At 41.2% G+C, this 16,912-nt stretch overlaps 1 protein-coding gene across 4 annotated transcripts in view; it reads right to left on the bottom strand.

The window, feature by feature from the left end:
* Slc22a15 (solute carrier family 22 member 15) overlaps window positions 1-16,912 on the bottom strand; it is a 54,240-nt gene that overhangs the window by 12,424 nt on the left and 24,904 nt on the right. For all 4 annotated transcript variants that reach the window (XM_027393808.2, XM_035451128.1, XM_027393809.2 and 1 more), the window contains 4 exons: window positions 13,191-13,320; window positions 9,939-10,154; window positions 7,951-8,091; window positions 5,650-5,735 (listed from right to left, as the gene is read on the bottom strand). In XM_027393808.2, coding sequence (XP_027249609.1) covers window positions 5,650-5,735; window positions 7,951-8,091; window positions 9,939-10,154; window positions 13,191-13,320 — 573 coding nt within the window. The remainder of the gene's footprint in view (window positions 1-5,649; window positions 5,736-7,950; window positions 8,092-9,938; window positions 10,155-13,190; window positions 13,321-16,912) is intronic.

The following is a 16,912-nucleotide window of genomic DNA, read 5'->3' as shown; positions in this document are numbered from 1 at the left end:
TTTTCTGATGATACATAGAAATAAAACTCTGTGCCACATTACTCTGACAAGCTCATTTATTAATTGTCTTTTTAAATTTTAAAACTTTTTACTTGTGTGTGTATATGTGTGTGTAACATGGCATGTGTGTGGTAGTCAGAGGATATTTCTCTGGGTTTGGTTCTCTCCTTTCACCATGTGGGTTCCAGGGATTGAATTCAAGTCACCAGGCTTGGCAGCAAAGCACCTTTGCCTATTGAGCCTTCTTGCCTGCCCTCATTTATTAATTCTAGTAGATATTTTGTGTAATGTTCAGAATTTTCTATTGTTTCATTCTTTCTCAGCTTGGGTCCCTTTCCTTTCTTCTCACTGTCTTACTGCACTTACTGGTATATTCTCAATGTGCCATGGAGAATGGGCACCCTGGTCATAGTGAGTATTATTCACTCTTCCAGTGATAAACAAAGCATTGGCTAGAGATTTCCCCTTGATCCTGCTTGCCAAGTTAAAGAAATTCCCTTCTGCTTTCAGCTGCTTATATTTCTTATAGTGGATGGGTGCTGAACTCAAAAACGTGCCTTTTCTGCTTGTACTGAATTATCATGTAACTTTTATTTTTCTTTCTGCATTTTTAATATGGTGAATAACACTGATGGCTGCTTATATTTGAGGGGTAAAGCTTGCTTTTGTTTGAGGTGCTTGTATTTGAGGGGCAATGCTTACTTTTTGTTTGGATTAAGCCTCAGGACAATTGCTGACCTAATCTGAATTGCTGGGAAGTCATGTGAATTGGAATTTCTACTCTTATATTTTATAGAACCCAGGAGCAAAGTCACCAGGGCTTTTAGTTCTCTGTGGGAATGTTTCTGACCACACATTCAATTTCTCTAGCAGACAAAGGGAGGCAAAGGTCATCTGCCTGCTTTCACATACGCTTTCTTAGTTTGTTTCTCTAAAGACTGTACCTAAATTGGATTTACTAGTGTAAGAATATTAGTAACATTTTGTCATTAATGTACCTAAATTGGATTTACTAGTGTAAGAATATTCGTAACATTTTCTCAGTAATGCCTAAAATTTCTTTAGTGATGGTCCCATTCTCATTTCTGATATTTGTGATTCATGTCTTCTTATTTTTTATTAGTTTGGAGGTTTATTAATTTTAATTGGTCCTAAACAACAACAGGCTTTTGATATCCTTGATTTTTTCTATGTTTTTCTGTTTTCATTCCTTGCTTTTTCTCTTATATTTATAATTTCCATTCTTCTGATTGCATTGTTTAACTTTCTTCTTAAAGTTTATGTTCTAGAGACAGAAGTTGAGATTACTAATCTGTTCTCTTGATCATTGATAATTATATAGATGTTGATATCTAAGTCTGGCTTTTTCTACATGTTATGAGTTTTAATGTTACATGGTTAATTTATGGTTTAACTAAAATATCTTCTAACTTCCTTTGTTTTTTATCTGACCTGTGTGTTTTTAAGAGAGTATTGTTTAGTATCCAAATGTTTGAGGATTTTCCAGATATCTTTTTGTTATTAATTTTTAGTTTAATTACATTCTGAAGTAATACTTTTAGGAGTCATCAATCCTTTTAATTCTATTTTTCATGTGTCGTGGCTCATACTGCAGGATCTCACAGTAGACGCTCTGTGGCTCTTTGCATGGAAGTCATGTTCCCTTGCAATAGGGTAAGGTGTGGACAAATCAGCTGGGTCATGCTGGTTGTGTCTCGATTTTCTACTTTTTCAATCAATCACTGCATCAGCTATTGAAGGATTAAGTCTAGTTCTGCACAGTTTTGCTTTGGGTACTCTGAATGTTTTATGAGAGGCACACACACATCTGAGATACTTGCATGGCCATTAACTGGCCACTCTGATCATATGTTTAAATTTTTATCAATTTATGAAGCTTTTAGTCATCACTTCTGCAGATAATATTTTTCCTTGAGACCATAGTTACATGTCAAGCCACCTGATGTTTTCCTACAACTCACTGGTGCTCTGTTAGATTTTATTCAATTTGTTTGTATTTGCATTACATTTCATGGTGAACTGTTTCTTTTGCTATGTCTGCGATTCATGGATTTCTTCTTCCATGGTATTCAGTCTGCTGTTGGTCCCATCACTATTGCTTTTGTATGCTGCATGCTTCCTCTTTGGATTTTCTGCACATGGCTGTGGGTCAGGAAGGCCTGGAATTCCAGCTCCTTGTTAAAAATCTGGACATGTCTGAATTTTAGTTTCCTTTTGTGATAAGTGACACACAATGACCTTCTGCATATGGAGATAGAGCACTTAGTCAACACACTATAAATGGCAACTAATACTGTAAGAGGTAAGATTAATTAGGACCCTTCTCTAAGCAAGACTATAGACCAAGAAAATGCCTGCTGACCAATCTGTAAAAAATTATAAGTGGCCCCTGCTAACCAGTAGGAGAACACACACATGGATAGGAAACGTCTCTCTAACACAGGCTGAGGGGCCTTGTGATCAAGGACTTGGTTCAGATGTGTTCTGGTTTGGGGAGATTTGGGAGCATTTGCACATCCATAGTGAAATGTCTTGAGGACCCAAGCCTAAGCAGGATATTTATTTGTGATTTATAAACACTGTACACACAAAACCAGGAGGCAATTTCATACAATACTTTCAGTGCACTTGTACTGTGACTTATCACATGAGGTCAAGTGCAGAATCTTCCAAGTGGGACATTGTGTTTGTTAGTGCTCAAAATTCTCAGTGTTGAAAGTTTTTGGATTTTGGAGCACTTTAGATTTCAGCTTTTTGGATTAGGGATATTCAGCTTATAATTATAAATCTTGGACTGCAAGATACTAAACATTTGATCTTTAGCTTATTTTCTGTGTCTCCTAGAGAAACCATAGTATCCACAAATGTCCAGAAACTGACAGCCACAGTCATATGCAGATGTTATGAAGAAACCAGTGGGTGATGGGCACCTGAGCTGGCAGAGAGGGGAGAATGCAGATGTGGAGTGCTTACTCGGGGAGACTCAGGGAATGGACAGGAGCACAGTGGAGAAGAGAGTGCTCTTCAAGCTCACACGAGCTGCTGAGAGAAACTCCCAGGTCTTCCTCTTAATACATACTTATCAGAACTTTCATAACCTATAGTGTAAAACTCTGAAAAACAGATTAAAAAGAAACTGAACAAAACATTTTAAAGGATAAATATGAATAGTTTTAAGAATTTTTTGAAGTTCAGAGAGAATTCCAGAAAGAACAGCAAGGATTATGGACACATAAGTTGCCCATCTGTTCTCTCTTTCCAGTGATGAATCAAATGAAAGGAAATAGGCCCCATCGTCGTGGGAGAGGATCCTTCTAGCAGTCATGGTTGTTAAAACAGAAATCACTAACCAAGGGACATTATAGAATTTCTTTTGGAGGAAATCTTGAAAACTTGACAGACTGTCCACTTTTTCTAAGCATAACAGCAGTGTTATATTCTCTAAGCCTGTGGAAAACACCACTTCACCGTGTCCAAGCCATGTCCACCAAGGGGCACAAGCCACAGAGAGAGGTTCAGCAGTCAGGACAGATGGAGATAGAGAAATGGCTAATTTGGATAGGGGATCGCTCATGTGTGTAAGGAAGGGTCATGAGCAGAGTCCTAGAGGTGGGGTACCTGAATGTACAAGGAAATAAGGGAGGAAAAACGTATGCCTTAGCCTGGATTCCAGAGGTGGGATGAGACACCGCAATGTTTACGGTAATAGACCAAAGCTTTGCTGTCTGAGACGATGCAAAACTATGACTGTTTTGGTAGAAAACTACGTTCCTAAGTTGCCTATACAAACAGGGTCTGCTGAGCAGAAAGCTACCACAATTGGAAGCCCTTTATCTTTTGCCCTAGACAAACAACATGAGGGTTCTGGTGCTAGTGAAGGATAAGAAATGGGCAAATATTCTAAATTCTCTAGTTTCCATGAGTTGATAAAGCTGTGGTACAGTCGTGGCCTGAATCACTGTTAAGATAAGGGACAGTTTGTGTTTCACAGCACAGAACTTCGGGTGGCGACTGACAGTGGAACAGGCAAGTAAGTATAGGTAACCTGAAAGGCTCCAGAGAAGGCCCTGGAAAAACTGAACCTCAAGGAGTAGCGACTTTCAGAGGGGCACTTAACATGCAGGCTGCTCTGATGGGAAATGAACAGTTCATGCTTTCTAGAAGTTACCAAACTTTATGCCTATCTTAATGATTTTCACCCAGAGCACAAGAGTCACTTGACAGCAATCAAAATTCTAAAACAAAGTGCAGGGTGTTGCTTGCCATGTGTTCTCACCAATAACCACATCTCCCTGAGCAGGAACTGTCATACTGCCAATGTGCAAGTACCAAAAGAGGAACACGAAACAAAAAAGGCTTGGAAACTTGCAAGCACCTATGTATCTACAGACTCTCTTCCTTTTCATTGTTGAGAGAGTATCTTGCTAAGCATCCCAGGCCTGCCCCTAATTTGCTACATAAGCCCAGGTTATCCTTAAACCTGGGATCCTGCTGCTTCAGTCTCTTGAGTGCTGGAACTGTTAGCACACACTGCCATATCTGGTTCTACAGAATTCCCATATAGGGGTAACAATGTTAAATGGAATGACAAAGAGATACTTAGTTTTAGATAGGGTCTCATGTATCCCAGCCTGACCTCAAACTTGTTATGTAGCCAAGGATGCTCTTGTACTTCCCATCCTCCTGCCTTTATCTCCTTAGTTCTGCAATCACAGATTTGCTACCATGTCTAAATTTTATATGGTCCTGAAGATGGAACCTAGGGCTTCATGCAGTCTAGACAAGCACCCTACCAACTGAGCTCCATTACCACCCAAAGGAACATCTTCTGTAGCTGTGTTGTGTAGAAAAGCTAAAGAATTATAAAACTACCAAAGCTTCCTTCCTACAAATATACTTTATTACTTTCTTTGCACTTTATTTTTTAAATTACATCCATCCATATCTCTCTCTCTCTCTCTCTCTCTCTCTCTCTCTCTCTCTCTCTCTCTCTCTTTCTCTCCCTGTGTTTGTGTGGGGGCATTGTTCTCAATTCCATTATATAGGTACTAGTGGTCATAAGGTTTGGTGGCAAGGGCCTTTACCAGCGGGGTCATCTTAGCAGCCCTTATTCACATTTAAAAACGGCCAAGAGCACAACCATTGTGATGGATAGTGAATGCTGCACTTATGGCATTGTTGTTACTATTATTTACCACAGGATACCAGATGGAGACATTTAGGGGTTCCCAAGCTACATTTGCGAACCAGTGTCCAATCTCCAGTCCTGATACTGGCTAGAGTGTGGAGTTTCATTTGCAGCTTGGTAGGAGTTTCTTTTAGTGCAGAAGAGGCCTTGGCCTCCCCATCATCAAGTAAGCAACTCTAACATCACCAGCACTGCATCCCAGACACCCCAGATGGTAGCTTAATAGCCTGAAAGAATTAATAGCACACCTCCGAGCACATTATTCACCCAGAGAATGGTACAGGCAATGCAAAGAATCTGGCCCATTATAGCTCACACAATTGCTAAATAATATGCAATCACAGAAATGAAGCATGGCATATGGTAATCCCTTTACTATATTGAGACTCATTGTAATAAAAGTGCTGTTCAAAATCCTCATGGAAATTTGAAAGGCATACCTTTTTTTTCTGGAAGAAACATCACAATAAGACAGGCCAGTCCTCCAAGACACAGAAATGCTGCTAGTGTCCGCTTCCGACCAAACCTAAAGAATAGAAGGAAATCACGTTTCTCTTTAGAAAGTCATCTTTCCTTTCCTCTGACTTTCCTATTTAAGCATCCTTGATTGAATTATTTTTTTGAGTGGGTGGAAAATGTAGCTGGTCAGGAGATAGATCAGGATATAAATAAGCATGAAAAGGGAATCCACCAGATGGCAGGATCAGATCATGTACACGGAAGGGAATAGAATCCCAGAGTGTGCCCTGCGGCAAGAATGTCTTAAATTCATGACACCTGTTACCTCACTCAGTCCCAATGATAAATATGTTTCACTCTCCATCTTTTAGAGACAGAATCTAGTAAATAGAATGGAGTCCTATAGCTTGTTTTATTCTCTGGTTACCTGACTCTTATGGGGTTGGAAGTTTTAAATACAGGGTTTGGTAAGCCTTTTAGTTTGTTTGTCTTTGTCTTGATCTTTTAGAAATATAAACAGGAAAAAAATTACTGTTAGTGGTTTCTATTTAAGTAAAATGTACTCCATACTTTAATTTCCAAATAAGAGGTCCAGGGTTAGAAGAAAGATGCTACATTAATATCCATTCTCCAAAGGACAGCAACAGGCCAGGTTCTCCCCTAAGAACTTCAGTATTTACTTGTAATTCTGATAACTAATTTGTCGGGGTAATTTTATAATTGTTTATTTTAGAATAATTACAAATGGAAGCTTAGTGGGGAAACTTACTGAACTCAGAAAGCTAACACATGACTCAGACTAGAATGAAACCCAGGTCTCCCCTTCCGATATCAGCCCTGCCTTGAGGCAGTAGCTGTGGGAAATCAGGAAAGGTCTCTTTTCTTTCTGACAGCTATTTTTGGGTTATTTTTAACATCTAGCATGGAATGGCTTTTGAGTGACATTGACCATGATAAGCAGACCCTCGGCAAAGGCTACTCCTGTGAATAGTTTCCTGGTGATGTTAAAAGTACCCATCAGAGGCATACACAGGAACCTGTAGCTGTAAAGAAGTGGATGCACTCTTACAGGAATGCTGAGTGCAATGACTGGCCTGCTTCTGGGACCATGATGAGAATAAGTGAAGGCCACTGCCAGAAGACACAGACAAGGCAACTGCACTGCTGCCCAGGAGAAAACCTCCAACTGAACAGAGTCCTGTATTTGGGCTGCAGGATTCTCAGCCATGGCAGACTGGCAGTTGTGACAGGAGAGTCAGGATATTACAGCTCATGGCCCAGTGCTTTTCTGGCTTTTTCCTTCTGGTCATTATCCCACTCCTATGCTCAGCAAATGCTTTCCTCTTTATTTTTTTTCTTTCAAAATAAAAATAAACAAGAACCTGGAACAGGTTGACCTGGCACTTAGCAATTGTTTCTTGATCCTTCTCTTCATCTCTCCTTCAGATACTGGCCAAAGACTAAGCACATTTTTTCTGGCACTCAGGACAGCACTGTTTCCCTATCCTCAAAAGGCATTGCATTCTCTATATTCCCTCTGCCTGAACTTCCACTCTGCCTGCCCTGTTATTTTTCTTTCAAACTCTAAGAGAATAATCCTTAAGCTTACTTCCAAGTGTTCCTAAATTCTTTTATTAATGAGTCTAAATAACCCCAAAGGAACCTTGGTTTCCTGATTAATAGTATAGGGATGTGCAATGTTATAGTTTGGGTTGAAATGATAATGTCTAGACAGTAAGAAATGGCACAACTCAACTGGTTCCTAGCTCACCATAACAAGAGGGATAAGCAGACCAGGATGCAGATCTCTAGAATATAACACTTGAAATTTTACTCCCTTTCACAAGCAGCAAAAGCAGGGTACTCTGCCCCTTCTAAGTAGTTCTTAGGCAGTAGGACTTCTTTTTAGTTCTGTCTGGTTTTGTCTTCCTGCTTATAAGACCTCTGAACTCTGAGTTGATGGGATTCTATCTACGTGGAGCTAACAACAACATTGTTCAGGCCTATGAATTTGCATAGACTACTCAGCACCCCTCAGACAGTAGTACCTTTTACGCTGAGTTAAAGCATACATAAGCATTCACATACACAAAACTCAAGAACCACACTAATAAAAAGTGAGCTTAGCTGCATTTAGCCTGAGAGAAATTCTGATGGACAGTGCTGGCCATATACTGTCTATGACCAAAGAGCATAACAACTAGGTATGTGCGTATGGGAAGAATGTGTGTGTGCTCCAATGCATAGCCTCTATGGTATGCCTCATTGTCATCCATACTCACCATCTTTGGTTAATCAGGTAGATGCAGAGAGGGTAGGATGGAATCTCAATGAGGCCAGATAAGGCCAGGTTGGCATAAATACTGCCTCCTAGGTCACCCGCACTCAGGGTGAGGCCGTAGTACACCAAGCTGCACACAAACCTGCATCAGGGATCAAAGGCCTGAGAGGTGAGAGAAAAGTCCATAGGGCAGAAACCAGATTTCCAGTAGAGATTAAACAGTACCAGTTCAACATAAAACCCTCTGCTGCAAGTAATGAGTTTTACTCTCCCACTGAGCTTTCTATCTTAATCTAAACTTTCATCCCATTAAGAAACAAAGGCATAATGGGGCTTTGGGAGTGATTTATGTCTGTGTGTTATATAAAGCAAATGAATGGATAGTCCCTGCTTCAGGAAAGACATTGTTCTTGCCTCCTCAAGCATTTTGCACTGAAGTGAAAACAATGGCCCTATTCTTACTTTATTGGGTTCAACAATCTAAGGAACACTGGCCTGTGGCCTTTTTGATATTTCAGAAGGGCTGTACTAAGCCTCCTGTGGGGAAAGCCAACATGGGGTGGCTAGAGAATGGACTGGATCCTCAGGTGGGTCATTTGCAGGCCACAGATGCTGGGCTCTCCATCTCCCTCGGACCCTAGTCACTTCCTGTCCAAAGTCTTCAGCAGGCACACATACTATAGAGACAAGACTAGGGAAGAAAATGCCAGGGTCACAACAGAGCAGGGCCTTCTGGAAAGATCAACAGGGAAGGAGGCTCTTGAGTGACATTAACTAATTTCTGCACACCATTACCGAAATTTACACTTAGGGAGGACCTTGTAGCTTTGGTATTGGATCAGACACATGCCTGTCTCCTGCAGTGGGGAATGATGCACCAAGGAGCTCAGCTCAACTGAGTGCCAACCTGAAGCTCAAAATCACAGTGAAGTGGTAAGAGAAACATCAGTGTCTGGAAAGCTGCTGTATTAAAATCAAATCACAACATAGAACAGATGGTTCTAAGAACCATGAGGCTGGTCTTTACTAGTATATGAAGACAGCTGACAAACCACAAGTTCCTACCCAAGCAATAGATTACCTGGGCTTTCCAATGTCACTAGTTCATCTTTTGCTACTGACCATGGCCAGTGCTTGCTAAAGAGGTTCCTTGTTTGTTTCTATTTTGTTTTCCCTAGAAAATGCCTGGCACATTGTAGCTGCATTGGGGTCAAATGGCAAAGGGAACACTTTATTTTTCCCTCTGCCAAAAAACATAGCAGCGGGCCAAGTGTCCTAAGCTGTGAATGACAGGCTATAGTGGGCTGTGGATACAGCTCAGAGACAAGTGGTAGAACATTTGGCCAACCATATATAATACCTTAGGCTGACTTCCTTATACCACAAAAAGTAGCTTTACAAGTAGGTGCTTCCTCCAAAGTAGCCGATGGGCCATGTGATGAGAAAACTCAGAAGTGGTTAGAGCTCTGGGTTCCTGTGCACTCGGGATCTGCTTCTAACTAGGAAGAACGTCCAATGAGCAGATCTCACTACACTGCGGCTTTGGTTCAGCCTCCATGTTTGACATTCACTGTGCACTTATCACACGCTGGGACATGAGTCTCATCAACTGTCTCCCTGAAACTTCATTCTTTAAAAGGAGTCACCTAGCATCTTATATAACTCAGGAGCATTCTGAGAGACAGGCTGGAATACACGAAGCAACTGAGTATCAGGCTCAGAGTGCTAACCCTTCATCTACTGACTTGATGTGTGGTTTTGTCCATTCCTTCAACCTCCTGGGAACTTATCGGTACCAGACAGAACATTTCCAAGAGAGCAGGAGACTGCACACAGAAAGCACTGAGGGACAGGGCGGGGGCTTTTGTTTTTAACAAGACAACCTTATGCTGACAAGAGGTCAGTCTCTCTGCAGCCCTGTGGAAGGAGCAGGCTATCAAGGGACCTTTAGCCCTCAAACTGAAGATCCCCAACACCTCTCAGAGTTACCAGATGAACATCAGGATCAGAGTGTGTCCCAGGAGAACTCGGTAACGGAACAGATCCAGGAAGCTTCCAGTTTCCCTGCAGCTCCTGTTGGCCGGATGTGTGAGTGAGAATGTGCACTTGAGCTTGCGGTTCCTCTTGGCAATGAGGTACAGAGCCTCTTCTGCCTCACTCAGTCGACCCTGGGAGTATAACCAACGAGGTGATTCAGGAATGAATCTGAAAGAGACGTCATTAAAGGCTGGATATTCATACAGATGCACATGCAGAGGAAGGAGACAATCACCCCCTCTGTAGGTGGCTTCCCTCAACACAGCTCAGTTCCATCACAAGCATAAAGTACGACTTCCCCAGTGACACACGAGAGGGGACAGAGGGGGCTACCCTGAACACTGTGGCGATGGTAAGTGGTGGCTCATTTTATTAGTTGGAACTGAGAACCTATGTTTCAAATATTGTTTTGATAAAGGTAAATAGTTTCCATCTCTTCTTAAAGAAGTTTCAGTAAGTGAATGGTAAATCTACCATGCTAAAGCAAGCACATGGCACACAGAGCACAGGTCAGGCACAGTTCTGAATCCCCACTAGAGGTTGGTAGACAACATAGCAGTGGGCACAGCCTCACTTTATATTTTTGTCTTTTTCTTTCTCTGAGACAGAGTCTCACTATGTAGAACAGGTTGACCTTAAACTTTCTTCATAGCCCAAGATAGTTCTGAATTGAACATTCCAGAGTGCTGGGATTACAGACATGCACCACCATGCCTAATCAACTGGGTTCTTAAGCTCTGGAAAAGTCACACCATTGAGATAGAAGTCTTTATTATCTAATCAAACAAAATATTTCAAAGGTATTTTTAACATAATGGCATGTTATTTAGGAAGGAGATGTTATTTTAAGATTACACAGAAGCATGAAACAGTATAACACATCTTTGCTTCACAATACTCCAGCCATCCAATGTGCCAACTTCAGTGTCCTGAGAGGAAAGATGCTGGGACAAAAAGCAGCTTTCATAGAACTTACCCACTGGGGACAAGGACACTTATGCACAACACTGAACTGCCAATCAAAGTCATCTATAAAAGTCTAGTGACCTCCTTGTTGTCATTTGATTATTGTTATTGACTAGTAAGTAAACAACCAAGTCAACACTGTTCTGTTAAAAGCTACTGTGTGTAATATAGAGATACTGTGTGCAATATAGAGCTACTGTGTGCAATATAGAGCTACTGTGTGCAATACAGAGCTACTGTGTGCAATACAGAGCTACTGTGTGCAATACAGAGCTACTGTGTGCAATACAGAGCTACTGTGTGCAATACAGAGCTACTGTGTGCAATACAGAGCTACTGTGTGCACTATAGAGCTACTGTGTGCAATATAGAGCTACTGTGTGCAATACAGAGCTACTGTGTGTAATACAGAGCTACTGTGTGTAATATAGAGCTACTGTGTGCAATATAGAGCTACTGTGTGCAATATAGAGCTACTGTGTACAATAATTTGATTGAGTCTTTTTATTTTATTTTATTTTATTGTTTTTTCAAGAAAGGAGCCTCTCCTGTCTTGGATAGCTTTGGAGCCTATCCTGGCACTTGCCTCACTCTGTAGACCAGGCTGGCCTCGAACTCACAGAGATCCAACTGCCTCTGTGTCCTGAGTTCTGTGATTAAAGGTGTGTGCCACCAACACCCGGCAATATAAATAAAAAGAATTCAAAGAAGGGAGCTGACGTGCCTATATACAAAAACATATGAAAATAAAATTTAAATAGGGTGGAGTTAGAAGGAATGAAAAAGAACCAGTAGGAAGCATATCAAAATCCTGACATGATTGTCTGTGGTTGAGCATTTGCAGTTTAGCTCTTCCCAGTGGTCATATACTCCCTGGCCTTTATGTTTTCAGGATTGTAAATTAACAATAAAAACCCAAGACTTCATCAATCATATTGAAGATGATATTTAGGAGTGATAATACTTTTAGACCCCAGGAGTCCTCTCCCCTCTGCTTTCTATTGTTCATGCCCTGAATTCATCTCCCAGTGAGAACACTTCCTCATCTAGCATTAAGCAGTAACTAACTCAGACTGTAGACTCAGAAAAAAGAAAGGCACAATGGCTCACATCATTCATTGAATTTGCCTGCACTGAAGGAGAGATGAGAGCCAGGCTAGGTGCAGAAGTATGAGCTTTGTTAAATATTTGACAAGAAAACTCATTTATTCACCAATATTTACATGACTGCTTATTAACTCCATGCACTATGTGAAGCATGCTTTTATTACTTTAAAATGTACAATGTGCAAGCTATTGAAATGTTGTTATTTCCCCTTATAATAATAAAATTACCTCACCACAGTTCACACAGCTCAATCTTTTAATGAAGTTTGTTTTTTTTTTAATACCAGTTAACTATTCTGCTACATTCATTTCTGCATTTGACAACTCTCTTGTTTTCACTGTGGAAGCAAATTTCAGTTCAGATCCCACCAAGTCTCAACTTAGAAAATGAACAAAGAACTACTAAATCAAGAGCAACTGAAATAAGATACCGCCATGGGTCTGTCTTACTGTAGGTCACAAAAGAAACCCCAGATACCACCAGATGAAATTCTTGTTTACACAAAAGATTTTAAGTCTGATACCTTTGGGAAGAAACAGCTTTCACTGGCCACACTGAAGTTGGTGGCTAACCACCACGATGTGACAGTCTTGGGTGATTGTTTATGGAGCCCATCCTGGCTAGGGAATTATTCTTGTACTGCTCTTAGCACTCCTGTAGACAAGATATCTCATGTGGACTTTGCCTTTAGAGGCCTTGAACCGAGACTCCTATGCAAGAGGATCAGCTGTCACTACATGTTCAGCGCTTCCACTTGGCTCCACAGTACCAGCCCTCAGCCACACACTAGTCCATGGCCAGATCCAGCTTGAAGCTCTTTAAGAATAAGGCACGGGGGTAAAAAACAAAAAAGGGATGGGGGGGAAGGGGGAAGGAAGGAATTTCCTAACACCTGAAGGCTTTTCAAATGCAATTTACTCTAAACATGAGTTACCTTCATTCTGAGCTAATTAACTAGCATCTCTCTCTTTCAAGGAGCTGACAAGAATTGGGCATTTGCAGTTTAGCTCTTCCCAGAATTCATACAGGCGAGCTCTTGAAAGGAGTGATGCTGCTCATTCACTGGCTCACATTCTTCTAAGATACTCCTGTTCATGGAATAAAAATTCCAAGGAGAAAAGTCTACTTACAAAGATAAGAGAAAGACTACTGTTCCTTGAAGGTTGACCAGAACAGCTAGGGTCCTCCAGGAGCGGATGAAGTATCCTAACAGGGCATATTGTGCAATGCCAACAGCAAAGAACAGACCACCGATGGATCCTAAAGCAGGGTTGACCTTAAACTTTCTTCATAGCCCAAGATAGTTCTGAATTGAACATTCCAGAGTGCTGGGATTACAGACATGCACCACCATGCCTAATCAACTGGGTTCTTAAGCTCTGGAAAAGTCACACCATTGAGATAGAAGTCTTTATTATCTAATCAAACAAAATATTTCAAAGGTATTTTTAACATAATGGCATGTTATTTAGGAAGGAGATGTTATTTTAAGATTACACAGAAGCATGAAACAGTATAACACATCTTTGCTTCACAATACGGAGGTTCTCCTTGTGAGACATCAGCTCTGTGCTACTAAGTGTGAGTGGCAGAACACAGGGAAAGACTATGCAAGCACCCAGCTTCAAATTAGTAACATTAAGAGGGGCCAGAAATCTGTGGGTTGGAAGAAGGACAGCTGCAGACATGCAGCAAGTGTGGACAAGATGAAGTTCAAAGCTTCTGTCAGACGCCATCTGCACTGGTTGCTGCACTGACTTCTGCCTGCACCTGTGGCTGAAGCTGGAGATACTTTTCAGTGTGGGTGAAGACTTTCAAGTCATGCAGTTCCAGCAATGCTGGTCTTAATGTTTTTAAAGGTTTTATTCTATATTTATTTTGTGTGTGTGTTGTGATGTGTGTGAGCTTGTGTGTGCCATGGTGCACTTAAGACAGTCAGAAGACTTCCAGGCGTTGGTGGCGCATGCCTTTAATCCCAGCACTCGGGGTGCAGAGGCAGGCAAATCTATGAGTTCAAGGCCAGCCTGGTCTACCAAGCAAGTTCCAGGACAGTCTCCAAAACAATACAGAGAAACCATGTCTCGAAAACAAACAAACAAACAAACAAAGTTAGAAGACAACTTTTGATAGGTGACTCCTTCCTTCCATCATGTGGGTCCCACAGCTCAAACTCTGATAGAGCAAGCAATAGAACAGTTTGAGGGCTAGGGATCTACAACAGTGTAATGGATATGGCAAAGCCCACCCCTGTACAAGGTCTACTGGCATTCTGAGCCACCCTATCTCCTTTCCCACTTCTATGGAAAGGCATTTTTAGATAGGTTTTGCTTGTCTTTATTCTTTTTTCTTTTCAGAAAGGGTGTTAATACACTGAGCCATCTTGTCAGCCCCTGGGTCTTAATCTTAATCTTGGAGGCTACTCATAAAAATATTATCTTAGGCCACTCCAAATTCCTCCCATCACCTTTCTCTACTTAATTTATCATCATAAGATGTATGACACTTTACATTTTCTTGTTTCTCACCTGACTCTCCCAAGTAGAACATAAGCCCTCTGAAGCATGGATTTTTGTCAAAACGCTAATGAAAAAATATCAACCACAGAACTGGAAAGAAACCTATGTTTTTTTAAAATAAGTGTTGAGATGGGGATTAAATGCACCAGCTTGCCTGACATTCTTGCAAATTCTATGCCTCTGACACACTTTCTGTAACAGCTATTATCACTGTGGGCAGATTATTGAGACATCTGAGGAGAATAACGTATTATGTGTGCTGTTTTATGAAACAGGTACCATTATTAACTGCACACTGAAGCAATAAAATAGCTTTCCGGTTAGGGGAAGGTGCCTACAGCACAGTGTGCTGTATATGGCAAAGCTGGCCCTGTACAAGGTTCACTGGCATTCTGAGTCTCTCCCATCTTTCATTTCTATGGAAAGGCAGTTTTTAGATGGGCCTTGCTTGTCTTAGTCTTAATTTTTCTCTGATAACCTTATAAACAAATGTTTTCTTAGATTACTGTTCAGAGCTTATCACTTTATGACAAAACATGATGACTAATATATGTTTGTCCTATCTAAGAAAAGAAAGAACCAAAGGGGTGTGTGTGTGTGTGTGTGTGTGTGTGTGTGTGTGTGTGTGTGTGTTCAGCATTCTGAGAGCATGATTTAGCAAGTAAGGGAATAGAGACAGTATGGAGTCCCCTGGAAATTTAAGACAATCAATAACTGTTTGGATTCATTATGCTGCATCAAATAGCACCTGGCTAGCTTCCAAGGATAAGGCTCCCCTGCCATGTAGTATTCACCTATGATGACACACGAAAAGAGCAAAGTTAGGGAACAGGACAGGCTGGTTTCAGAGGGATCAAGTTTAAGCCTGAGTTTTATCAAATACTACTACAGTAGATCACCACCCCTTTGGGGTCAAATGACCCTTTTACAGGGGTCATATATCAGATATCCTACATTACCAGATACTTACATTACAACTCAAAAGAGTAGCAAAATTATATTCATGAAGCAGCAATGAAAACATTTTATGGTTGGGGGTCACTGAAAGGTGATTGGCTCTACCTCGTTAAGAGACAGACCCTGCCCCCTGACAAGTCAGGGCATGAGTAAGAAAACGTCATCACCACGTCACCCATGAGGACTGCTCTGGGCATGCGTGGAACCTCAGTGTGCATGCACAGTCTTCCCTTTAAAGTTCCAACTAACTCTGCTTTCATTCTCTTCTCCTGCTTCTCTTCTTTCCTACTTTAATAAACTTATAGTCAATATGTCTCATGTCTCAGCATTTCTCTTTTCTTCTTTTTAAACAAAAGAATAACAGTCACCACAACATGAGGAACTATATAAAAAGGTGGAGGTATCAGGAAGACTGAGAACCACTATGCTACAGCGTGTGTTTGAACAAGTCACTGTCTTCATCAACTTCCATCTTCTTACCATTGAAATAGAAACAATACTGATCTCAAAAGGTAGTTTTTGTTATTAATACTTCCCCTGAAAATGCTTGTTACACAAAGGTTATATTTGTGAGCTCTCTGCTTTTCTCCTCACTGTGGTGAAATGTCTGACAGAAAGTGATAAGGATGGAAGGGTTTATTTTGGCTTACACTCTGAGAAGGTTGGAGTCTGTCGTGTGGAGAAGCATGGCAGTGGGACCATGAGGCTGATTGTTCTCATCTGGACAGCACAGTAAGCAGAGAGTTGAAGCTGGCACTCATTTCTTTTTCATTTCCCGGACCCTCAGCCCATGGGATGGTGTCACCTTCAGTGCACCCATCTTTCCTCTCAGTCTCTGGAAACTCTATCACAGATGTGCCCCAAGTGTGTTCACTAAAATATTTCCTAACACACCCAAGTTGACAATTGCAATTAGCTACCACAGCATCCTATGACAATCTGGGTCTTGGTTTGCAAGCTCTCGTCCATTAATCAGGGCAGGGCAGGACAAGGAGGACATCTGGAAGCCTCTGGTTATGAGTATCCACTTCAGGAGATTTTTTTTTTTTGCCTTACTTTCCTTTCTAATTTTAAGAACCTCTCAACCACACTATCCTGGAGAACTGACTGTGTAGCTCAAGGGAACCAATCACAGTTCCCTTAGCTGAAAGAGTAACTTTTGCTTGACCAATCAGAACTTGTAATTCTAAAACCTGCTTTTGGGTGGAGAGTAGAGATGAGAAACACCTGACTTCCAGGTTTCAGAAATCTCTGAGGCCCAGCTGCACTGTCACAAGATGTTGAGGATATGATTTACCTCTCTGTCTATACTCCTAGGAGTTGAGCTCTGTCACAGTTCACAAAAGACAGTACCAAATGGACATAGTGGACAAGAGGAG

The sequence above is a fragment of the Cricetulus griseus genome (genome assembly GCF_003668045.3).
Source record: "Cricetulus griseus strain 17A/GY chromosome 1 unlocalized genomic scaffold, alternate assembly CriGri-PICRH-1.0 chr1_0, whole genome shotgun sequence".
In the NCBI taxonomy this organism is placed as follows: Eukaryota; Metazoa; Chordata; class Mammalia; order Rodentia; family Cricetidae; genus Cricetulus; species Cricetulus griseus.
The sequence above is the reverse complement of the archived record's forward strand: the minus strand, read 5'-3'. Positions and strand labels throughout refer to the sequence as shown.